At 37.4% G+C, this 25391-nt stretch overlaps 1 protein-coding gene across 1 annotated transcript in view; it reads right to left on the reverse strand.

Moving 5' to 3' along the window:
• The window catches only part of COPB1 (coatomer protein complex, subunit beta 1), a 56883-nt gene extending 33534 nt beyond the window's left edge, over positions 1–23349 (reverse strand). The window contains exons 1-11 of the mRNA XM_011956278.1: positions 23179–23349; positions 22316–22463; positions 17638–17867; positions 17066–17235; positions 13679–13793; positions 11585–11677; positions 9257–9394; positions 5317–5436; positions 3267–3374; positions 3037–3183; positions 1651–1800 (exon numbers count right to left, since the gene is read on the reverse strand). Of these exons, the coding sequence (XP_011811668.1) occupies positions 1651–1800; positions 3037–3183; positions 3267–3374; positions 5317–5436; positions 9257–9394; positions 11585–11677; positions 13679–13793; positions 17066–17235; positions 17638–17867; positions 22316–22406 (1362 nt within the window). The 5' untranslated portion in view covers positions 22407–22463; positions 23179–23349. The remainder of the gene's footprint in view (positions 1–1650; positions 1801–3036; positions 3184–3266; positions 3375–5316; positions 5437–9256; positions 9395–11584; positions 11678–13678; positions 13794–17065; positions 17236–17637; positions 17868–22315; positions 22464–23178) is intronic.
• Between the last annotated feature and the right edge of the window lie 2042 nt (positions 23350–25391).

Consider the following 25391-nt stretch of genomic DNA (forward strand, 5'->3'; position numbering starts at 1 on the left):
AAAAAAAAAAAAAAGCTGCCTGAATCCAGGAGGCGGAGGTTGCAATGAGCTGAGATCGTGCCACTGCACTCCAGCCTGGGTGACACAGCAAGCTTCTGTCTCAATAACGAAAAAACAAAAAACAAAAACCAACAAGATTCTGCAGTTCTAAAGTATTTTAGATAAACATTTCAGAAAGAATCTAACAAAACCTAGGTTTCAGTTCTCTCCAGAAATCACAAAGATCAAAAGTAAAATAACTGTTCTTATTAATTATTATTAGGAACATTCTAAAACTGGTAAAACAGTAAAAATAAAATACCAAAATGTTTCCCAGAAAAGTGTCCATTTAGGACACAGTGAAGGTAAATTTGGCTTTATCACTTACTATTATAAGAAATGTATTATTTTATGGCCAGGCATGGTGGCTCACACCTGTAATTCCAACATCTGTGGAGGATGAGGTAGGAGGATTGCTTGAGTCCAGGAGTTCAAGACCAGCCTGGGCAACATAGCGAGGCCCTCATCTCTCTTTAAAAAAAAAAAGAAGAAGAAAATAAAAAAAGAAAACCCAGGAATGTATTGTTTTAATATAAAAAGTAATTCACTTTTTATTTTCAGTCACTGAACAGAGAGGCAAGGTGTTGAACTAAACAATGGAAACAAAAGAAGTACAAGGGATCAATAAAAAAAAAAAAAATAGTAAAGAAAGCAACCATTCATTCATTTATTTAGATTAAAAAAATAAATAGAGACAAAGTCTCACCATGTTGCCCAGGCTGGTCTCCAACTCCTGACATCCAGCAATCCTCCCACCTTGGCCTCCCAAAGTGCTGGGAATATAGGTGTGAGCCACCATACCCGGCCAACAATTCTTTAGTTTACAATGTTAAACTGAATAAAGTCCTTAGTCATCTTTCCCCTAAGATTTTAATTAAATTTATTCAGAAAAAAATAATTATAGAAACCAAAGCTCTAAGAGATTATGGCTGTCAAAAACAAATCCTCAGTGTTATAGTTCTTTTAAAATTTGTTTAGCAGGCTTTCCAGTTTTTGCTGGAAAGCCCTCCCACAAAAAAAAAAAGCAAATCCCTAATATGATTTTTTTTTTTCACAAAAGCAGCAAATCCTGCTCTGTTCACTTCCATAAATATTAATATATTTTCATATCATAAAAACAATTTCATATTTGTCCCTTCTTTCCTATCTTAGACATACTTCAAGTCTGTTATAGACTATCTATCAGATGCTTTAAATGAAATAAAATTTGATGCAACAGTCCTTTCTCATTAGCAAAGGCTCTCTGAAGGAAAAGACAGATTTAGGTTGCATTTTCAATCTTTCTCTTCATTAAATGTGAAAGGAAGATACAAATAATAGTAATAGCCAAAAAGCGATGACATTTAGAAATACGCTCTTTAGTTACTTTAAGATTCAAAATGTTTTAGAGAAAATCAGAATAGAGACATTGAGCTAAATCACTCCTAAAAAAATTATTTTTTGGCCATATATTGTGGATTAACTGAGAGTAAAGGAAGCATGATGCTTGTTGTTACACTTGTCTTATTTTGGCTTGATTGTCCTCTCCATTCTATTTTCTATCAACTGAACCTTTAAAGATAAAAACCGATACAATGCTTACTTGACCTCACATTTAAATGTATTTTAAACATACTTGACAGATTTAATAGCATGAAAGACTTCAAGCATCTTCTCAACAATAAGCATTCTCAGGTTATCAAAGCGCTGAATGGCTTCACGAACAAACTCCAAAACATCAGCAGCTGCTGCTTCATTATTGTCACTGAGAAATTCCATTAACTAAAAGAAAAAAAGAAAAAGGGAAAATAGAACAATTTTCCAAAAGAAAAATTATCTAGGACAATAAATAAATCCATAAATTTATAAAGAATGTAATTTTTTTGTTGTTTTCTAAGAGACAGGGTCTTGCTCTGCTGCCCGGGCTAGAGTATAGTGGCACAATCATAGCTCACTGCAGCCTTGAACTCCTGGGCTCAAGTGATCCTCCGGCAACTTCAGCCTCCCCAGCAGCTAGGACTTCAGGCATGACACTATGCCTAGCTAATATTAATTTTTTTGTAGAGACAGGGTCTCCCTATATTGCATCGGCTGGTCTTGAACTCCTGGCCTCAAGTAATCCTCTTGCCTAGCCCTCCCAAAGTGCTAGAATTATAGATATGAATTGCCAAGCCTGACTCTTGTAATTCTTAATAATTTTCAAATACACAACAAAATGTAAATCGAGAGACAAGCGCTATTACGTAAAGAAAGTCACAATGGCTTTTCTGTTTTATGATTAAAGATAAGCCAGAGATCCAAAACTCAAAATAAATTAATTTCATCCTCCTAAATTGTAACTAAAAGTAAAATCATTTTAGAAAGAACTCAAGAGCTCAGAGGCAAAAATCAAATTATAATAACATATCTCACTTATCTGATAGTGACAGAAAGCAAAATATTCGGGGGGAGGGATTGCATTGGGAGTTATACCTGATATAAATGACGAATTGATGGGTGCTGACGAGTTGATGGGCGCAGCACACCAACATGGCACAAGTATACATATGTAACAAACCTGCACGTTATGCACATGTACCCTAGAACTTAAAGTATAATAATAAAAAATAAATAAAAAATAAAAAAAAAAGAAAGCAAAATATTCTAGGTATGTTAATTTTTCCTATAACTGATTCCTTTAAGAGCTAAAGCTATTTAAAATAAGTACCTATTTGCCTTACTGAATAATACACACACACAGCATAATTTTACTTTAGGTAACTATATCATCAATGAAAATAATATGCAAAGCTATTTTTTTGTCACTGTTTTTTTTTTTTGATGAATATGTAAGTGAAAGAAGTCACAGTCCTCACCCTTCTGAGCTTAAAGGTAGAGGTAGACATAAAGATCACTTCTCACCATGAGATTTAATGGTCCCAAGCAGTTGAGATTTCTGGAGTTTGACTGTCAAATAATTAGCTTTTTAAAAAAATTCTTTTAGAGAATTTCAAAATTAAAGTGATCAGAATTACATACCACAGGAATAACATTTGCAGCCATATCTGGAAATCGGACAGAACAGGAATGCAATGTTCGCACTAGGAGTTGTCTGTATTTGTCAGTATCTTCATGCTCAGACACATTATTAGTTTTTATCACTTCCTTCTTCAGGACAATAACCAGCTATAGAACAAAGTAAAAATAAGTGAGAGTTACATCACATTTCGGCCTGATAGCTACAAAGTGTTGTCAGAGTTTCGTTTTACCTCTTCAACATTCCTAGAAGAGACAAGATCCAGTGCTAACTGCAGAGTTTTCTTTCGTACTTCTAAGTCTGGTGTGCTCAATACTCTTAGGATATCCATAACCAGATCCTAAAAAAGAAGAAAAAATCAAGAATTAACACTAATCTTTCTGGTCACAAGAAAAGTATATTTACTATAGAATGGTGGGGTTTATCTATCATCACTTTAATTCTCTAATCAATAACAAAACCACTAGTGGTGGAAGAACTAGATATTTTGGGTCTCCTGATACACTGCAGTATGAAATAATAGCACATGACACATTCAAACTGGCAATGTTTACTCCGACTCTGTCAAGCTAAAGCTCAAGCTCCAACTTACAGTTTATAGAAAGTAACAGAAGTCAAAAGAACAAGCTAAACAACATAAGAAAGTAGCCATACACATCCAGAAAGAGGGGCATTTTATAGTATTACTGGTCTGGTCTCTTCAACAAATCAGTGTCATTAAAAAAAGATACTGTCCAAAATTAAGAGACTGAAAGGGCATAACCACCAGATATGATGCATGGTTACAAAATGGGCAAACTAAACAAAAAGGGCTTTTGGGACAACTGGGAAAATCTACATATAGACTTGGTATTAGATAACATTAATAAATTATTAACAGTTTCGTTAAGCGTGATAATATTACTTGACCCCATAGGAAAATGTAACATTTAAAAGATGCATACTTAAAAACAATTCGAAACTGATAAAAAAGTTCTAAGAGTGAACTCCTGTATATCCTTCACCTACATTCACCAGTTAATATCTTCCCACATTTGCTCTTTTTTTTTTTTTTGAGACGGAGTTTCGCTCTGTCGCCCAGGCTGGAGTGCACTGGCAAGATCTTGGCTCACTGCAACCTCTGCCTCCTGGATTCAAGCAATTCTCCTGTCTCAGCCTCCCGAGTAGCTGGGACTACAGTCGCACACCACAACATCCGGCTAATTTTTGTATTTTTTAATGGATACAGGGTTTCACCATATTGGTCAGAGTGGTCTCGAACTCCTGACCTCAGGTGATCCACCCACCTCAGCCTCCCAAAGTGTTGCGATTACAGGCATGAGCCACTGCACCCGGCCCACATTTGCTCTTTACTGCTAATCATTTTAGTGTATCTCTCTCAAGGGTAAGGATAATTTCTTATATAACCACATTATAATTACCAGAGAATTTAACATTGATCAATACTATTAACTAATATACACACCATATTCATATTTCTCAATCTGTCCCAATAATGTCCTTCATAGAAATTTGTTGTTGCTGTTGTTCTGATCCAAGATCAGACTGCATTTACCTATTATGGGGTTTTATTTTTATAACCATTATTATTCTCATGGATTAAACAAATATGGTGATAATTTTCTAGAATCAGATCGACTTTTATTCTCAATCAATTGGTATAAGAATTTTCCATGAAATGTAAATTATATTCAAATTAAAATGAGTATGTCATTGTCTCTAAGAATAGTCAATACAGTACAAACCAAAAAGATAAAAAAGATAATATGGAGTTATTTTAGAAAAAAAATTTTTTTTTTGAGACAGAGTCTCACTCTGTTGCCCGGGCTGGAGTGCAGTGGCGTGATCTCAGCTCACTGCAACCTCTGCCTCCTGGATTCAAGTGATTCTCCCGCCCTCAGCCTCCCAAGTAGTTGGGATTACAGGTGCACTTTACCACGCCCAGCTAATTTTTGTATTTTTAGTACAGACTGGGTTTTATCATGTTGGCCAGGCTGGTCTCAAACTCCTGACCTCAGATGATCTGCCCATCTCTGCCTCCCAAAGTGCTGGGATTACAGGCATGAGCCACCACGCCCAGCCATTTGAGAAATTTTTCTTTTATGGTAAAGATAATACCCCAAAAGTCTATGATGACTCAATAATTAACACTTAAGCTGATCAAAATATAAACCACTCAGTTTTCAAGCATATTTAGGTTAACCAAGATGGGCAAAGCTTTAGAATGACCTAAATTTGAAAAATATTTCATTTAAGATCTCTCTCTTTCAGATAACACTTACCTGTAATACTCGTTCATGAGCAGGATGCTCTTTTAATTCTATCAAGCGATCCAAAACTATGAGTTTTACATTGTTGTCGCTCTCCTTAATAATTAAATCAATGTAACACTGAGCAGCGGCCTATATAAAAAAGAAATACATTTTAAGAAGTTATTCATCTATCATAAACATAAAATCTGAAAATAAGCATGCGCGTGCGCGCGCGCGCACACACACACACACACTCCCATGAAGGCACAATACACTCATTAATTAATCCCTGTACTAGAGTTTATACGTTATACATTTTGTTCTGAGGAATGGGTTCCTATAGTCCCTTGTTATTTTCCAAACTTACAGAAGATTAGAGGCGTTACAAATTAAAAGGATGAAAAAAAGCTGCTACAGGTAGAAATACTTACTAACAGCCAAAAATTAAGGATTGAAACTAAGGAACAAGCCAGAAAAAAGCAGAAAAAGTGGCTCAAGCCTGTAATCCCAGCACTTTGGGAGGCCGAGACGGGTGGATCACGAGGTCAGGAGATCGAGACCATCCTGAGCTACACGGTGAAACCCCGTCTCTACTAAAAAATACAAAAACCAGCTGGGCGAGATGGCGGGCGCCTGTAGTCCCAGCTACTCGGGAGGCTGAGGCAGGAGAATGGCGTAAACCCGGGAGGCGGAGCTTGCAGTGAGCCGAGATCGCGCCACTGCACTCCAGCCTGGGCGACAGAGCTAGACTCCGTCTCCAAAAAAAAAAAAAAAAGCAGAAAAAGAATCCCAAGAAGTACGTCTATTAAGCATATTTCAGTTTAGAGGCAAAGTCTAACTCATCTGCATTGCAGTACAGAAACAACAAGAATATAAAGATCACCCAGAGTTGTTAAAATATTTTAGTATTTATAATAATTATTAAGACAAAAAATGTGTATTTTAGAATGATAGAATAAAATATCCATACTGATATAAAGAAAGAAGGAAGGAAAAGAAGGGAGGGAGGGAAGAGAAAGAACAGCCCTTCCTTGCACAAGAATTTCATTAATAAATATTGAATGAGAGAAATAGAAAACCACCATTAGAATATCATAGCAATAATGTTGTAAGAAAATCCACTGATGGATGCCGAAATAAGTAGGTGTGAATTTGAGGAACAACAGTGTATTTGCATAGTTTCAAAGCATCTCCCCCTTATAACATTTACTGATTATACTAGAAATCATAAAACTGGAAGATCTGGCAGCCAGCACCTTCACTGATCAAGGTTAACATCATCAGTAATAAGATATATAGAAATCAGGCCGGGCGCGGTGGCTTAAGCCTGTAATCCCAGCACTTTGGGAGGCCGAGACGGGCGGATCACGAGGTCAGGAGATGGAGACCATCCTGGCTAACACAGTGAAACCCCGTCTCTACTAGAAAATACAAAAAACTAGCGGGGCGAGGTGGCAGGCGCCTGTAGTTCCAGCTACTCGGGAGGCTGAGGCAGGAGAATGGCGTAAACCCGGGAGGCAGAGCTTGCAGTGAGCCAAGATCCAGCCACTGCACTTCAGCCTGGGTGACAGAGCGAGACTCCATCTCAAAAAAAAAAAAGAAAAAAAGATATATAGAAATCATGTACTCCTTGATAAGATACACTGAGAAGGACACATCACTTCTGTGATATTCTTTCCAAAAATGTACAACCTCAATCTGAGAAAACAGACAAACCCAAGTTGAGGGATATTTTACAAACAAACCAGTCAGTCTTCTTCAAATGCGTCAAGGTCACGAAAAATAATAAATGACTAAGAACTAGCACAGACTGGAGGAAACTATGATATGACCACTAAATGCAATATGAAATCCTAGATTAGATCCTGAACAAAAAACGGACATCAGTGGGAAAACTGATGAAATATAAATAAAGCCTGTAGTTTGGTTAATAATATTGTTCTAATGTTAATTTTGTAGTTTTGACAATTATACAATGATTATAGAAGATGTGAACATATGAGAAAGGTTGGGTGAAGAACATATAAGAACTATGTCCTGGTCGGGTGTGGTGGCTCACGCCTATAATCCCAGCACTTTGGGAGGTCAAGGTGGGTGGATCACAAGGTCAGGAGATCAAGACCATTCTGGCCAACATGGTGAAACCCCGTCTCTACTGGAAATACAAAAATTAGCTGGGTGTGGTGGCGTGCGCCTGTAGTCCCAGCTACTCAGGAGGCTGAGGCAGGAGAACCACTTGAACCTGGGAGGCGGAGGTTGCAGTGAGCCAAGATCATGCCCCTACACTCCAGCCTGAGCAACAGAGTGAGACTCCATCTCAAACACAAACAAGCCAAAAAACCAAAAAAAAAAAAAAGAACTTTGTACTATGTTCGCAATTTTTCTGTAAGTTTAAAATTATTTCAAAATAAAAAATAAAAAAAAATTTCAAGTTTTGGAGGGTAAAGCAGTAAATTCTCTAAACAATTTGGCTTTTAGAACAGCTCATTCTCTGAATAGATTAGGGGTTGCTGATGTAATCTTGATAGACTAAATTAGAGAAAGGGAGAAAGGTAATACTCTATTATTGAAAACACTCACTAAAACTTAAAATCTACATGTAACATTTTTCTTTTAATTTTTTTTTTCTTAGAGACAGGGTCTCACTCTTTCACCTAGGCTGGAGTAATCACAGTTCACTGCAGTCTTGAACTCCTGGGCTTAAGCTATCCTCATGACTCAGTCTTCAGAATAGCTGGGACCATAAGCACACACCGCCATGCCCAGCTAATTCATATTATTTTTTGTCTTGCTCTGTTGCCTAGGCTGGAGTACAGTGGCACCATCATAGCTCACTGCAACCTCGAACTCCTGGCCTCAAACAATCATCCCACCTTGGCCTCCCAAAGCACTGAGTCTCCAGGCATGCACCACCACACCTAGCACCAGCTAATTAAAAAAAAAAAAATGTTCTGTACAGATAGGGTCTCTCTCTGTTGCCCAGGCCGGTCTCAAACTCCTGGTTTTAAGCAATCCTCCCAGCTTGGCCTCCCAAAGTGCTGGGATTTTAGGTGTGAGCCTCGTGCCCAGCCACACACATAACTTTTGACTCTTCAAAACTTAACTACTAATAACCTACCGTTGGCCAGAAGCCTTACCAATAACACAGTTGATTAAAACATGTTTTGTGGTCAGGCGTAGTGGCTCACGCCTATAATCCCAGCATTTTGGTAGGCTGAGGTGGGCGGATCACTTGAGGTCTAGAGTTCGAGATCAGCCTGGCCAACATGGTGAAACTCCATCTCTACTAAAAATACAAAAAATGAGATGGGCATAGTGATGGGCACCTGTAATCCCAGCTACTCGGGAAGCTGAGGAAAGAGAACTGCTTGAACCCAGGAGGTGGAGGTTGCAGTGAGCCAGGATTGCCCCACACCCGCCTGGGTGACAAAGCAATACCTTGTCTCATACAAAACAAAACAAAAATCCATATTTCATATGTTAAATGTATTATATATTCTTACAGTCAAGTAAGCTAGAAAAAAGAAAATGTTAAGAAAAGCGTATGGAAAATATTTACTACTCATTAAGAGGAAGTAGATCATCATAAAGGTCTTCATTCCCAACCTCTTTACACTGAATAGGCTGAGGAGGAGGAGGACAAAGAGGAAGAGGGATTGGTCTTGCTGTCTCAGGAGTAGCAGAGGTGGAAAAAAAGTCCATGTATAAGTTGACCTGTGCAGTTTGAAGCTGTGTTGTCAGAGGTTAATTGTACCGTCATTCTCTGTCTGTATCTATATACATGTGTATGAAAGCAGGAAGGAAGAAAAGAAGAAGGATGAACAATGTAAGGCATCAAATAGTTTTACAAAATTTGTAGTTGTTCTCTCTGTGCCATGTAACCACATAGTGAACTGCAATGTCACTAAATCATGAGTGCTAAGACAGAAAATCAATCACCTAACCTGGCCTCAAAAGAAATACACAGTACCTTGATTGCAGTTGGTGCACTAGAGAGTGTCACTAATGTCCCAGCAGCTTCATATTTTACAGCAGGGCTGGATGACTGTAGTAAGTTATAGATGCAGCGAATAAAACGAGCTCTTTCTGATGGATTAGCATGACAGACCTGGAAAAGCAAACATTAAGACTTCAATTGATTTCAGGAACGCTTGTTTTCAAATGGAGTTTTTTCATGAACGTCAGCTTATGGTATGCTAGTTTTCTCGATATGAAAGCTAAGAACAGTCTTATGAGGACATATGAAAATGTCAGCCAAAATGGGATGAGACACTATGACACAACAATGGTAATTTCAGAAAGAAGTAAGAGGCCAACAAAAACATAGATAAGAAATGGCTTTACTAGATAGGATGGTGTGAACAAAGTAATTTTTATAGCTATGCATTCATTTATTCATCCCATCATAATTTATATTTTTACTGTTTTGTAAAAGGTTTTCTGATGGCTTAAAACATGTGTATGTTATATACACAAGTGAAAGAGAAAAAGAAAATGTAAAGTAACAAAAGTAAGGACACATTAACCCAGTACACTAATATGGGTACTGTCTTTTTTTTTTTTTTTTTTTTGAGACGGTGTCTCGCTCTGCTGCCCAGGCTGGAGTGCAGTGGCCGGATCTCAGCTCACTGAAACCTCCGCCTCCCGAGTTCAAGCAATTCTCCTGCCTCAGCCTCCTGGGTAGCTGGGACTACAGGCGCCGCCACGTCGCCCGGCTAGTTTTTTGTATTTTTTTTTTGAGATAATATGGGTACTGCCACAGGATATTAAATTTAGTCCTACATTTTTATTCTGGATGCCAAAGAGAAACATGACGGATGATATAAATCTCAATAGCTAATAAAAGGAAAATACCAGTTTTTCAAGCAAGAAAGATAACACATTTTTCCCAAGTGCTACTACTTACTATTTGAAACTATATTTAACTTTGGAGAGAAAACTACAAATTTTTATCCCATTCTAAACGCATCCTGATACCTTTACTTGCATAGCAAATATCTCTTATTTTTTCTCTTTTGAAGTCAGTATTCATATTAGATTTTCCTAAAATATATATAGTCAAATCTCTATTACATGGACATGACTTAAAAGCTATTCCCTTTTACTAAAACATGGACCCTACTAAACACATCATTAGATAGCAGAGAACTGCTAATTTTGAGAACCTCAGTGGCATCCTAATACACATGAATTAACAAGAACTATAGGCTGGGCATGGTGGCTCATGCCTGTAATCCCAGCACTTTGGGAGGCTGAAGTGGGCAGATCACTAAGTCAGGAGTTTGGGACCAGCCTGGCCAACATGGTGAAACCCCATCTCTACTAAAAATACAAAAATTAGCCCGGCACGGTGACATGCACCTGTAATTCCAGCTACTTAGGAGGCTGAGGCAGGAGAACCGCTTGAGCCCAGGAGGTAGAGGCAACAGAGAGCCACGATCGCGCCACTGCACTCCAGGCTGTGCAACAGAGCGAGACTCCACCAAAAAAAACAAAAAACGAAAACAAAAACTGTATATTTACAGTCTTGGTTTCATTTTAAACTTCCATTCCAAACTACTGGTACCTTGTGTTAAGAGGAGCCCCTTCCCCCAGAAGCAACGACAGCTATAATCAGTTAGTAGTATCTACTACAGATGTTTTGACCATACTACTGTATTTAATAAAGTCATCTGGACCTACATTTTGTTGGCCTCTAATGGTATCAATAGCAAAGTTGGATCTTACTGTACCTTTTATCAGAACATTAAGATGTAATAAACTCTTTCAAAGGATATATCACATTAAAGTATTGCCAATATAGTACTTCATTTAAAAATCCAAAATTCTTAGCTGGTTTTAGATTTCCTGTCAATGGCCTACAATGTCATATTTCATGCATTTAAATTTTTTCTATTCTCTTTTACAAACAGGGAACATAAAAGGTATTTAAGACTTTCTTGTTTGATTTTAGTAGTCTGATATATGCTCAAGAAAATCTTGAATTTTATCCTAAAGCTTAATTCATAATCTACTCAGTGACTGGGAAGTTCACAATGATTTATGTGAGCTACACTGGCTCAAGCCATGAATTTTCATCAGAATCTTTATGGAGGTTTGAAAGGATATAAGCAAGTATTCTACTTGGAAAACACAATAAACCAAAAGTAAAAGAAAAAAAGGCTTTACTAGGCTATGCTATAAAATATTTATACTATTAAAATATATTATCCTAGCAATTATTATCCCAGAAAGAAACTATTTAACCCTGTCTTAAACTGCTGAGTTTATTTTACCCATCATAGATTATCATTCTTACCTTATAAATCAGTTCAACAATAACCAACTGCAGAATGTCTCCAAATGTTTGAACTTGATCAATACAAGTACTTAAGTAATCCAAAGCTCGATCCTAAAAAAATAAGAATATATTTATTGTCCTCCACCTCATTCAATAGAAGAATTTAATGCATCTTAAAAAACATTACAACTGAATATAAAACAAATGAGGAGATCAGGGCAAAGAGATATTAATTGGGAACAAAAATCAAGAATAAAGTTAACATATAAAATATAAGACATAAAGTTAAATATATTTTCTGGAAATGAGGCACAAACTTGGGGTCTGATTTTCTAGCAGCTAAACCAAAGAGGGAAAAACTATGTGTTATGGGATTCAGGGTATCCATACAATCAAAACCAGCTGCTTAGGCATATAGTTATTCCTATTACTGAGACCTAAAAGAAAAATCTCCCACGTGTTCTCATATATTGGACACTGTAATATAAAGAACTACAATACTGAAAACATCTCTCCAGTAAAAGTATCAATAAATTTTATTGAACTATTTCTGATTATGTCCCTTAATGTAGGTTAACAGCATAATGCCAAAAGCATTGGTCAGTAAAACCAATTACACAAGAGGACAAAACACTGTGGGTCATATAAACAGCTTTCTCACAATCTTGTTTAGGAAGACAAAATGACAATATCGAATACTGCTTCACATGCCCATTAACATTGCTACTATCAAAAAAAAATAGTAACAAGTGTTGGCAAGAATGCGGAGAAGCTGGAACCCTTGTGCACTACCAGTGGAATGTAAAATGGTAGAGCGGCTGTGGAAAACAGTATGGCAGCTTCTAAAAAAATTAAAAACAGAAGTGCTGTATATTCAGTAATTCCACTTCTGGGTATATACCCAAAAGAACAGAAAGCAAAGTCTCAAACAGATACGTGTACATCTACGTTCACAATAGCATTATTCCTAATAGCTAAAAGGTTGAAGCAACCCAAGCGTCCACCAATGGATGAACAGGTAAACCCAATGTGGCATATATTTACAATCGGGTATTACTTAGCCTTAAAAACGAAAGAAATTCCAACACATACTGCAACATAAATGAACCTTGAAGACATTATGCTAAGTAAAATAAGCCAGTTAAAAAGGACAAATATTGTATGATTCCACTTATATGGACTACTTAGAGTAGTCAAAATCACAGAGACAGCAAGTAGAATGGTGGTTGCCAGGGACTGGGAGGAAGTGGTAATAAGGATTTTTTTTTGATGGGTACAGAGTTTCAGTTTTGCAAGATAAAAAAAGTTATGAGGATGGAAGGTAGTGATGGTACTACATTATAAATGTATTTAAAATCACGGAACACTTAAAAATGGTTAAGGTGATAATTTTTGTTATGTGTACATTACCACAATTTTAAATAATTAGGGGACAATCCATTAAAGGAAGATCTGGGGGAAAAAAGTAACAGTATCTAGATTTCAGAGGAATGGCAGGCCTCCATATTTTTCAGTCTTCATGCATATTATTTCCCATATTTTGGTGATAAATACTGGCTAGAAAATTTCAAGATTAGATGGCATCAAGGTGTACAGAGTAATTGCTAACCAAAAGTAGATCCATATACTTTAACCACCAGCAGAGCAGGATGCAGAGTTGGCACCCACGTATGAAAGCTGAAGAACCTAAAAGGACACACATCTACACTGAAGGCCACTCTATTTCCACAGACATGGCTAAGGATGTACCTATGCAAAGCTACTATTTTTCTCTACTAAACAATTTTAGATCTATACCAACGTAAGAAAGAACAGGTCATCAAAGCCCCAAAATAGAACACAGCCATAATAATTTCAATTTTAAAAAACTGTAAGGTGGCTGTTCTAAAATGCCTCTTCAATGTTTAATTGAAAAAAAGAATGTATATGTATGCAATATTTTAGAGAAGGGTTAAAAAAAATGTATTTTTCTACAAGCCTAAAATTATCAAAATACACAAACCACGTGAACTAGAAACAAAATTACTGACTAAAAACATGATTAAGCCTATGTAATACTTTTAATTCTCACTTAAATACAGTAATAAAAGTATTTTTTAAAAAGTACTTCACCTGATCTGCATGAATTAGCATCATAAATGCATTCCTTTTGCAACTTGCATCCTTCTCATTCACCAGAAAATCATGTATCAGTTCAGGAGCATCAGGTATAAGATGTTCAAAATTTCTTTAAATAAAACAGATATCCATATTTAATAAAAACCTACTTTACTATTTTAGTAACTCTCTGGACAATACCAAAATTAAATTTAATCAAACTTTACAAGATAAATTATTCTTCTGCTTTTTGTTTTTTGAGACAGAGTCCTACTCTGTTGCCTGGGCTGGAGTGCAGTGGTGCGATCTCAGCTCACTGCTGCCTCCACCTCCAGGGTTCAAGTGATTCTCCTGCCTCAGCCTCCCGAGTAGCTGGGATTATACGGTGCCCACCACTATGCCCAGCTAATTTTTTGTATTTTTATTAGAGATGGGGTTTCACCATGTTGGCCAGGCTGGTCTTGAACTCCTGACCTCATGATTTGCCCACCTTGGCCTCCCAAAGTGCTGGGATTACAGGTGTGAGCCACCGTGCCCAGCCATTTCATTTGCTTTTTAAAACTTTTTTTCTTTTGAGACGGAGTCTTGCTCTTTTGCCCAGGCTGGAGTGCTGTGGAGTGATCTCAGCTCAGTGCAACCTCTACCTCCCAGGTCAAGTGATTCTCCTGCCTCAGCCTCCTGAGTATCTGAGACTACAGGCACGCACCACAATGCCAGGCGAATTTTTGTTATTTTTTTAGTAGAGACGGCATTTTGCCATGTTGGCCAGGCTTGTCTCATACTCCTGACCTCAAGTGATCCACCCGCCTCAGCTTCCCAAAGTGCTGGGATTACAGACATGAGCCACCATGCCTGGTCTGCTTTTTGAAACTTCAAATCAATTAGAACTGGGAGAAGGAAACACAAAGTTACACCTTCACCTATTAAGTTATCAAATTATACGTTTTCTAGTTCAATACAGAAAAAGCTGATTTATTCAACATGCCATCTGTTAACTAGTGTCTCTAATAACTGTTGTGCATACATTTTAAGCATATGAATATATTAAGAATTACATTAAGAGGAAGAAAATAGTACCTTGGATTTTATTAGTTGTGCACTATTTACTTACTGACTTGCCTCTTCTTTTGGAAATTTAGAAATATTAGTACACAGGGCCGGGCGCGGTGGCTCAAGCCTATAATCCTAGCACTTTGGGAGGCCGAGACGGGAGGATCACGAGGTCAGGAGATCGAGACCATCCTGGCTAACACGGTGAAACCCCGTCTCTACTAAAAAATATGAAAAACTAGCCGGGCGACGTGGTGGGCGCCTGTAGTCCCAGCTACTCGGGAGGCTGAGGCAGGAGAATGGCCTAAACCCAGGAGGCGGAGCTTGCAGTGAGCTGAGATCCGGCACTGCACTCCAGTCTGGGCGGCAGAGCGAGACTCCGTCTCAAAAAAAAGAAAAAAAAAAAAAGAAATATTAGTACACAGAAGAGTGAACACTAGCTTAATAAAATGCATCACCTTGCTTCAACAATTATTAATTCATAGCTAGTTTTGTTTCATCTATATCCTTGCCAAATTTCCCTCTTGCCATATTATTTTGAAGCAAATCACAGGCAATAGGCAATGCATCCTTTCTTCTGTAAATATATTGGTAGATTTCTCTAAAATCGAGGACTCTTGTAAAACTAATTATTCATCATCATATCTCACAAATTTGAACAAATTTGTTCAAATTTCCAGCAACAGTCTTATAAATGGCCTAATTTTTCTATATGCACTATAGTTTAAATTCTGAAATTTGTGTAGTCTGTATGGTAACATTAAAGGAACTCACCTACATTATTATTATTATTTTTGAGACGGAGTTTCGCTCTTGTTGCCCAGGCTAGAGTGCAATGGTGCGATCCTGGCTCACCGCAACCTCTGCCTCCCAGGTTTGAGCAATTCTCCTGCCTCAGCCTCCCGAGTAGCTGGGCTAATTTTGTATTTTTAGTAGAGACGGGGTTTTCCATGTTAGTCAGGCTGGTCTCGAACTCCCGACCTCAGATGTTCGGCCCGCCTTGGCCTCCCAAAGTGCTGGGATTACAGGCATCAGCCGCCACACCTGGGTCACCTACATTATTAACCAGAATACCACTTTCCTTAATGGATAAAATCTAATAGTAAGATAACTATGAAATTGTATCTTAACCAACAAATCTACTAAAGTACAAAGATGCTTATAAACATTACATTGTAGTGCTTAATGAATTGATACCTGTGGCTGTAAAAACTGAGCATTCTAGCTTTATCTAACTGATTCCTTGAATTGGTTTAAAAATTCAAAATCTCAGCCAGGTGTGGTAGCCCATGCCTACAATCCCAGCACTTTGGGAGGCCAAGGCGGGTGGATCATTTGAGGTCAGGAGTTCGAGACCAGCCTGGCCAACATGGTGAAACCCTGTCTCTACTAAAAATACAAAAATTGGCTGAGCATGGTGGTGGGTGCCTGTAATCCCAGCTACTTGGGAGGCTGAAGCAGAAGAATCACTTGAACCCAGGAGGCGGAGGTTGTTGTGAGCTGAGATCGCACCACTGTGCTCCAGCCTGGGCAACAAGAGTGATACTCCATCTCAAAACAAAACAAAAAAAAAACAAAATTTCAAAATCTTCAGCTTTCTAAGAATTAGAATCAGTTATAACTGTAGCCCTTCTCATTTAAAAAGTTCCTTCCTCAAAGCTTCTGACGGTAAAATGAAAAGACTGACATTCCACAAAAAGAGTTCTAAACCAAGGTCCAAAGTTAAGAGCTAAGCAAGTGAACATATAAAGTGGCTTGGAGTAATATGGTTGAGAATGATAGGCACTGTCATAAAATGTAAAGTATATAACTTATTTAAAGGGGGTTATTGTTATCCAAGTTCAGCAGAATGTTGTTATGTGGAAGCTAGGACCAGCGCTGCCAGATCTTTTGACTTTTCAATGTTCATAATAAAATATACAGTGCTGGCCATACAAAATATAGCCCCGGCCGGGCGCGGTGGCTCAAGCCTGTAATCCCAGTACTTTGGGAGGCCGAGACGGGCGGATCACGAGGTGAGGAGATTTAGACCATCCTAGCTAATACGGTGAAACCCCGTCTCTACTAAAAAATACAAAAAACTAGCTGGGCGAGGTGGCGGGCGCCTGTAGTCCCACCTACACAGGAGGCTGAGGCAGAAGAATGGCGTAAACCTGGGAGGCGGAGCTTGCAGTGAGCTGAGATCCGGCCACTGCACTCCAGCCCCAGCGACAGAGCAAGACTCCGTCTCAAAAAAAAAAAAAAAACATAGCTCCAAGCTATATTCAGTCTGCAAGCAACCATTTTGGAACCATTAGTCTAAAAGACTAAACAGTCTTCACAAAATGAAGCTGAAGCAGTATCTTTATTTACCTATAGATGGTATAGATGGCCAAAACAGCATTTCTTCTAACATAGCTGTGTCGATGCTCCAAACACGCACGAATAGCTGGCATTAAAGGTTCTAGCAATTCTGCTTCTTTCAATTTGCAAAGAAAACGAAGAGTAGATCCTCGAATAAATTCATTAGGATGCTGAAGATCCTGATATAAAAATTAAAATATGAAATGCTGAGTTTCAGCTTTTTACAAAAAGAAAATTTTAATGCAAAACTTTCCAATGGAAAAAATATACATTTGAGAAAAAAGACATAGATTACCAATTTCCATCATATTCTTGTTGACTGAAGCAATTTTTACCTATCTCATCAATGTCTTATATGTGTCACTGTTTTTTAATTAATATATACACATAAAATGTATAGAAAATGTCTGAAAAGAGTGACAATAAAACTTTTTACAATAACTCTTTACAACTTTAATTCCAAATCTCTACAATTTACATCTTATCAAAGACTCAATTTTAACAATTAAAACAAAGTCCATTCTACCAATTTTACATCTAAATTCAAAGCAATATTCAGACAAAATTAAGATGTGGTTTACCTTTCTATATGCATCACATACAAGGATCATCTCGTGTAAAAGTCTCCCATCTGGAGTTGTTTTAGGAACAATTTCCCAAAATACCAGAAGTAATTTCTTGATAGTGTGATCCTGAAGAGGTAGCACAAAACGAATGATGGTCATCAGAAGTCCAGGAAGCTTTTCACCATTCAGAATCATAATGATTACTTTCTTCAATGCTTCAGTCTTTGACTTTACATCTCCTTTTTCTGAATCACAAATTAAAAAAAAAAAAGCACAATTATTTCAAAAGAAAATTCATCACATAAATTTAAAAGCAATTAACAAAATAAAATGTATCTTCTTACTTCAGTATCAGCAATGGTAATAAAAGTATAAACCCAAGTGACAAGCGTTCTTCACCTGGTTCTCCACCAAACAAGTTGTCTTTGCTCAAGTCATTTATCTCTGGAAATCAGACTCTTTACATACAATATGAAGGCACTGGATTAGATTTCTGGTTCCCAGCCAACTGAGTTAATGCAGACTCCATGAATCTACAGTCATACCAAGTAAACATGTGTTTCAAAACACGTATAGCTATTTTTCAAAATGTAAACACATGCTATTAATTGCTTCTGAATTCTAAACAGCTTTTAGCTATTTGTGTGCATTTTAGCAAAGTTAAAACTACTATTAAGGGAGAATAAATATGTAACTTTTTTAACGTTAGAAAGAGAAACATACTCAAAAAGGCGGAAAACTAAAATAGTGCATTATTTCTAAAATCTCGTCATAGTTCTACAGGCTGTAAAACTTTAGAATCTTTCTTATCATCTGGAAAACTGGGAGGTAATTCAAATGTTCTAGATTAGTAGTCATCATTTAGAATTAAGGATGACACATTTAAGATAAAATGCTAGTTTACTGTTATTTAGCCTAAAAACTCTGCAATATAAAGTATTTTGTGCAAAACTATCTATAATTTCACACCATTATCATTGCATACTGAAGAATTTATAGTACTAAAAATCTTCTGGATGCAAAATTCAAAGGCAGAGAAGTATGTAGTAGCACACTGCTACTACAACTGTTTAGATCATCAAAATAAATGAATTATCTTGGGAAGGGGAGAAGAAAGAGTGATCACAAGTCTTCAATAATCCCAGGACCATTATGAGGAAAAGAACTACAACTAATGGGTAGTAGTTACCAGGAACCAGATTTGGGCCTAAATATGAGAAATAAATTTATAATGATTAGAGTTAAGCAGCTATTAAATGAAGAGCTCTGAGGGTCAGATGAGGTGGCTCATCTGGCCCACAGAACTCTTCACTTAATAGCCACTTAAACTTTTTGTATTTTTACTAGAGATGTGGTTTCACCATGTTGGCCACACTAGTCTCGAAATCCTGACATCAAGTGATCCACCTGCCTCAGCTTCCCAAAGTGCTGGGATAATAGGCATGAGCCACCGTGCCCAGTCTCAACTCTTCTTAATGGCAAAAATATACATTAAACTGCAGAGTACATATTTATTTATTGGTTGGAGGAAGGTAGTTAAGGCAGCTTCAATTAAGGCTAGGGCATCGTTCCAACTAGGGGCAAATTTTGTTCTTTACCTTCCTACCTATAACCTTAAGTATCCTGAGGATCTAATAATGAAAAATTTTAAATTATGAGGGGGAAAAAAACACTAATGAGTGTATTCACTATTTTGCATTCAAGTATCCCACATGAATATGGAAACAGGGAAATATATGTGGCTTATGCATATAATGGTATCATTTTAAATGTCATAAAAGTGGGTTTCTTTTCCCTTCTCTAAAAATAGACCTCTATAGAAACCTAGTATTAAGTAACCTAAAATCAGGAGGTATTCCATTACTGCTGATTAAGAAGTGGGATTAGACAAGTAAAACATTAAGTTTCTTTTCAAACTGCAAACTATCTTCTAAAAGACACTTTCTATATTTGAAGCATAATTCTCACTCTGCTCTGTTTAAATAATATTTATCAGTTTAAGTTATATTTATTTTTAGCAGTTCAATTAAACAAGAATCATAACTTTGGAAAGTGTATTAATTATAAATTTTTTTTTCTTGACAGAATCACTCACAAAGCGGAGACAAGGTATACATTTTTAAAATTCAGAAATATGATAAATTCAGTAAAGTTTGAGGACACAAAACCAACATACAAAAATAAGTAGCGTTTCTATATGCCAATAGTGAACAATCTGAAAAAGAAATTTAAAAAACAATCTAATCCCATTTACAATACCCACACATAAAATTAGATACCTAGGAATTAATTTAACCAAAGAAATGAAAGAGTTCTACAATGAAAACTACAAATACTGATGAAAGAAGTTGAAGAGGACATCAACAAATGGAAAGATCTTCCATGATCATGGATTAGAAGAATCAATATTGCTAAAATGTCCATAACCACCCAAAACAATCTAGATTCAATAAAATTCCTATCAAAATACCAATGACATTCTTCATAGAACTAGAAAAAACAATCCTAAAATTTATATGGAACCACAAAAGAGCCAGAACAGCTAAAGCTATCCTGGGCAAAAAGCACAAAACTGAAGGAATCACATTATTTGACATCAAGTTATCCTACATAGCTATAGTAACCAAAACAGCATGGTACTGGCATAAAAACACACACAGACCGATGGGAAATAATAGAGAACCCAGAAACAAATCCATACACCTACAGTGAACTCATTTTGACAAAGGTGCCATGAACATACATTGGGGAAAAGACAGTCCCTTCAATAGTGGTGCTTGGAAAACTATATGCAGAAGAATGAAACTTGTCCCCTATCTCTTAACTTATACACAAATAAAATCAAAATGGATTAAAGGCTTAAATCTAAGACTTTAAACTATGAAACTACTACGAGAAAACATTGGGAAAAATCTCCAGGTGACTTTAAACTATGAAACTACTACGAGAAAACATTGGGAAAAATCTCCAGGTAACCGGTCTGGCCAAAAATGTCTTCAGTAATACCCCACAGGCACAGGCAACCAAAGCAAAAACGGACAAACGGGATCATGTCAAGTTGAAAAGCTTTCGCACAGCAAAGGAAACAACTGACATACGTGATGAGACAACTCACAGAATGGGAGAAAATATGTGCAGACTACCCATCTAATAAAGGATTAACAACCAGAATATGTAAGGAGCTCAAAAAACTCTATAGGAAAAAATCTCATAATCTGATTTAAAAATGGGCAAAAGATTTGAACAGACATTTCAGAAACACATACAAATGGCAAATAGGCATATGAAAAGGTGCTCAACGTCACTGATCATAAGAGAAATGCACATCAAAACTACAATGAGATATCATCTCACCCCAGTTAAAATGGCTTTTATCCAAAAGACAAGCAATTACAAATGCTGGTGAAGATGTGGAGAAAAGGGAACCCTTGTACACTGTTGGTAGGAATGTAAACTAGTACAACCACTATGGAGAACAGTTTGGAGGGTCCTCAAAAAACTAAAAATAGAGCTACCATAGGATTTAGCAATCTGACTGCTGGGTATATATCTAAAAGAAAGGAAATGAGTACATCAAAGAGAGATCTGCACTCCTATGTTTGTTGCAGCACTGTTTACAACAGTCAAAACTTGAAAGCAACCTGTGTCCACCAACAGATAAATCGATAAAGAAAATGTGGTACATATACACAATGGAGTACTATTCAGCCATAAAAAAGAATGAGATCCTGCCATTTGCAACAACATGGATGGTACTGGAGGTCATTACGTTACGTGAAATAAGTCAGGCACAGAAAGACAAACTTCACATGTTCTCACGTATTTGTGGAAGCTAAAAATCAAACAAACTCATGGAGATAGAGTAAAAGGATGGTTATCAGAGGTGGGAAGGGTAGTGGGAGGAAAGTGGAGATGGCTAGTGAGTACAAAAAAAAGAAAAAATGAGTTAGACCCAATATTTGATAGCACACGGGGTAACTACAGTCAATAATAATTTAATTGTACATTTAAAAATAACTAAAAGTGTAACTGGTTTGTCACACAAAAGATAAATGCTTGAAGGGATGGATACTCCATTTTTCCATGATGTGATTATTATGCATTGCATGCCTGTATCAAAGCATTTCATGTACCCCATAAATATATACATCTACTGTATACCCACAAAAATTAAACATTAAAAAAATAAAATTCACAAATATAGTTGTTTTCTTGTTTGCAAAAATGCTTAAAAAATGAAAAGTTAAACTTTTATGGAAAATACATGTCTATTCCAGTGTTGATCTAATTGTCTGGGTGGGTAACCCAAAGAACAAAGTTCTTTTGGTTTTACAAGCTAAGTAACATGAAGTTAAGTGCACAATAGAATTAAGATATTCCAATACACATCCTCAATCTGTTGCCTAGAGCATATCAGCTACATTAAGTATAATATATTGAACTCCACAAAAATTATGACATTTTGAGGAATATCTAAACTATTACAATTTCTTTAGGTTTACTGAGATGTTCTATTTCAAACAACCAATATTTAAAGAAGTTTGCATTTTTAATAAAAGGTCTATTGAAGAGATCCTAGAAAAACTTTAGACAAAAATTAAGCATTTCTAATTATAAAGGAATATGAAATATGAGTTTTTTATTTTCGTCTTTTCTTTTTTCATTTCATTCTCAAAATAATATCAAAGTTTACCTAGATCATTTTTTAAGCTAATTTCAGATGGTGGTTCTGAATCCATTGGCACGTTAATTAACGTGTAGCACACGTTCTCAGCTGCCGTCATGGTTTCTGGTTATATTATAATTAATCCTTGATACAAGATTTAAAGATGCCAGAAAATCTAGAAAAATAAACACAGGTACATGATTACAAACCGCCCCCCCCAGAAAAAAAAAAAAAGAAAAACCACAAACCAGTATCTATAGTGACATTTTAAAGTATTAGAAAGGACAGGTCAATCTATATCGTGTTCCCATAAAAATAAATTCTAGTAAAAACCACATCGTCAGCTCCCGCGTAAGGTATATTATCTATCACTCCCTCCTTCGCATGCCGGTCCAGTGTTTGAGAATGCTGTACAGCCGAAGGAAGGTCCACAGAACAGTGACAGTCCCCCAGCCAAACCCCACAATGTTATGGAACATACAGTTTTTAACACAACACACAATCTGCATGCTCAAGTTAGGAGACCTTGTGCCTGAATACTCCGCCAAAACCCCAAAGCGCTTTATCGCGGTCCTTGGTGGGTTCCGACTACACGTCCGCGGGTCCCTTAATCAGCGCGCTGCACCCCCACCTCGCCCCACCCGCTTCCTCCTCCCCTTCCCCCAGCAAAGCAGGCCTGGGCCGGAAAGGGTAAGCCTCCGGGTCTTGGGAGGGAAAGACCCCTGACCAATACAGAGGGCGGGATGGAGCGTCCGACCCGGGGCTTCCTAGCCCCCCGCCCCTACCCCCCACCCCGTCCCCTCTGCCAGGCCCAGACGCAAGCGGCCTAGTCAATCCCTTTCCGCATCTTCCAGCTAGAGAGCCAATTCTTCCGACTCTGCCCGACCCACCACTCCTCCGGGACTGGGGGCTTGTGGACCACTACCAGGCTCTGAGGGGTAGTGGTTTGGGGCAGCCGTGGATCCGTCTACTCCGGCTCCAACCCGCAGCAGCGGCTGCGGCTCCAGAGTCCTTGGCTGACGTGGAAGGGGGTGGGGTAACGACCAAAGTCACAGCCACCTAGCACCTACGGCGACTCAGAGAGGACATGCCTTCTTTGTGCAGCGCTTGCGCGCTGCAAGTATATCCTATTTTCTTACTCTTCTCTCGTCCTGGGTTGGATTAGGCCGCAGAGCAAGGAAACCACGTATTTTCTAGTTTTCCCTGAAAGCCAAGCGCTGAGTTAAGCACTATGCTCATTTAAACTCTGACTGGAAATCGTTCCTTCTTCCAGGAACAGTCAAGGGGAGGAAGTGCTTGGAGAGAGGGAAACTTTTGCGGGGCTGTATTCCCGTGAAAAACAGCTCTGGACTGGAAAGTGGAAACCCAGGAATCCTTTTTCTTGCTCACCCCCTAATAAACTGGGAAAGTAACTAATACTATTGGGAAACTAATTCAGTTATTTTATTAATGGTCACTAAATTAAAATCCATTTCAGTTCTTAACATCGCTTGTAGTTTGAATCTGCCTCTCTGCAGGTAGGGCTGGAGTTATTTGAAAATCCAAAGCCCCATTGGTATAATTTCTTTTTATTTAATAATGCCCTCTTTCCGTGATCCTTCCTGAGCACCCAGTAGATTAGAAAACATTTTTATGCATAAAGGAAGATAGTCACTGTTTAAAGGATTTTACGTATCTCCAAAGACCTAATTGTTACAGCTGCAATCAGCCACAGTACTTTCGGTTTTGTCCATTTGAAGTTCCATAGCACGCCCACCCCTACCCATCCCTCTTCCCCCAAAAAGGTTTTATGGCCAATTATTAATAACAAAATATTTTAAAGCTTAAGCAAAATATTGTGAATAAAAAGAGATCTGACGGCAACTGCCCTAATTAACAGGTTCATCTCAGAAGATGGAACACCAATAGTACCTCATTTATATAGGATCGAGCTCTTTTGAGATTTCTCTTTTTAGAACCATCAAGCAAACTACAAATTCTTTGAGCACCCAAAATGTATTACAAAAGCCATGTGTTGACAGCACTTTAAGAGTGCCCCCTCTGATTCTGTGCACTCATTTTTAAAAAACATTTAATCTTAATTGTAGAGTGACATGAATACAGTTTCCATATACTCTTTACCCAGTTTCTCCCAATGGTAACATCTTGCATATAGTACAATATCAATTTCAAGAAATTGACAGACATAATTCACCCAACCTTATTCAGACTTCACTAGTTTTACATGTACTCGTTTTTATATTCACTTGTAGACAATTTTATCATGCTTATATGTGTGTGATCACCAACACAGTCGAGACACAGAACAGTTCCATTACAAGGATTCTCATGCTGTCATGTTGTCCTTTGATAGCCATAGCCACCTCCCACACTAACCTGTGACAATCACTAATAATTCTCTATGATTTTTATCATCTCAATGTTACATAAATGGAATTATACAATAATATTTTGAGACTGGATTTCTTTACTTAGTGTTATTCCCTTGAGATCAATCCAAGATGTGTGTACAACAGTTTGTTCCTTTTCTGTGTATTCATTTTTAACATGAAATTTTACAAATGCAGTTATCTGGTTTCCAAGCCCACTTAAGGTATAAAAACTAGACTTACAGTAAGAAAGCTCAGTTTAGGGCCATCATGGGGTAGGACTTAAACCGTACAGACTTCATTTGCCCCAGGGGTTCATTGTGTTACAGAATAACTTTGAGGTTTCTCATGACCCCAAGTCATTAAGTACTAAATATGAAAAGGCAAGAAAATGTAATGTTTTACATATTACTTTAGTTAGATCTGAACCTACAATTGTTGTTGGCAGTGCATATATTTTTCCATATTCTTAAGTACAAAGCTTTTTGAATGGGTATAAGGACCTTAATATTAGCCTCATTAACTCTTCCTGATCTGTTGTAAAACACATTTTGTTTTGGGCTTTTTTACTCTAAGATGTAATCATATAATTTTGAATGCCTTTTAAATTATAAATGCAGAGCAAATACCTTGTCATTATATCAAGGACCATAGAAATTGTGATATCTAAAAAGTCAAGGCCTAGAGAATAGGGACTTGCCCCACCAAATCATGTAATGGCCAAACACTGAGTT

The sequence above is a fragment of the Colobus angolensis genome, unplaced genomic scaffold, assembly GCF_000951035.1.
Source record: "Colobus angolensis palliatus isolate OR3802 unplaced genomic scaffold, Cang.pa_1.0 Scaffold412, whole genome shotgun sequence".
In the NCBI taxonomy this organism is placed as follows: Eukaryota; Metazoa; Chordata; class Mammalia; order Primates; family Cercopithecidae; genus Colobus; species Colobus angolensis.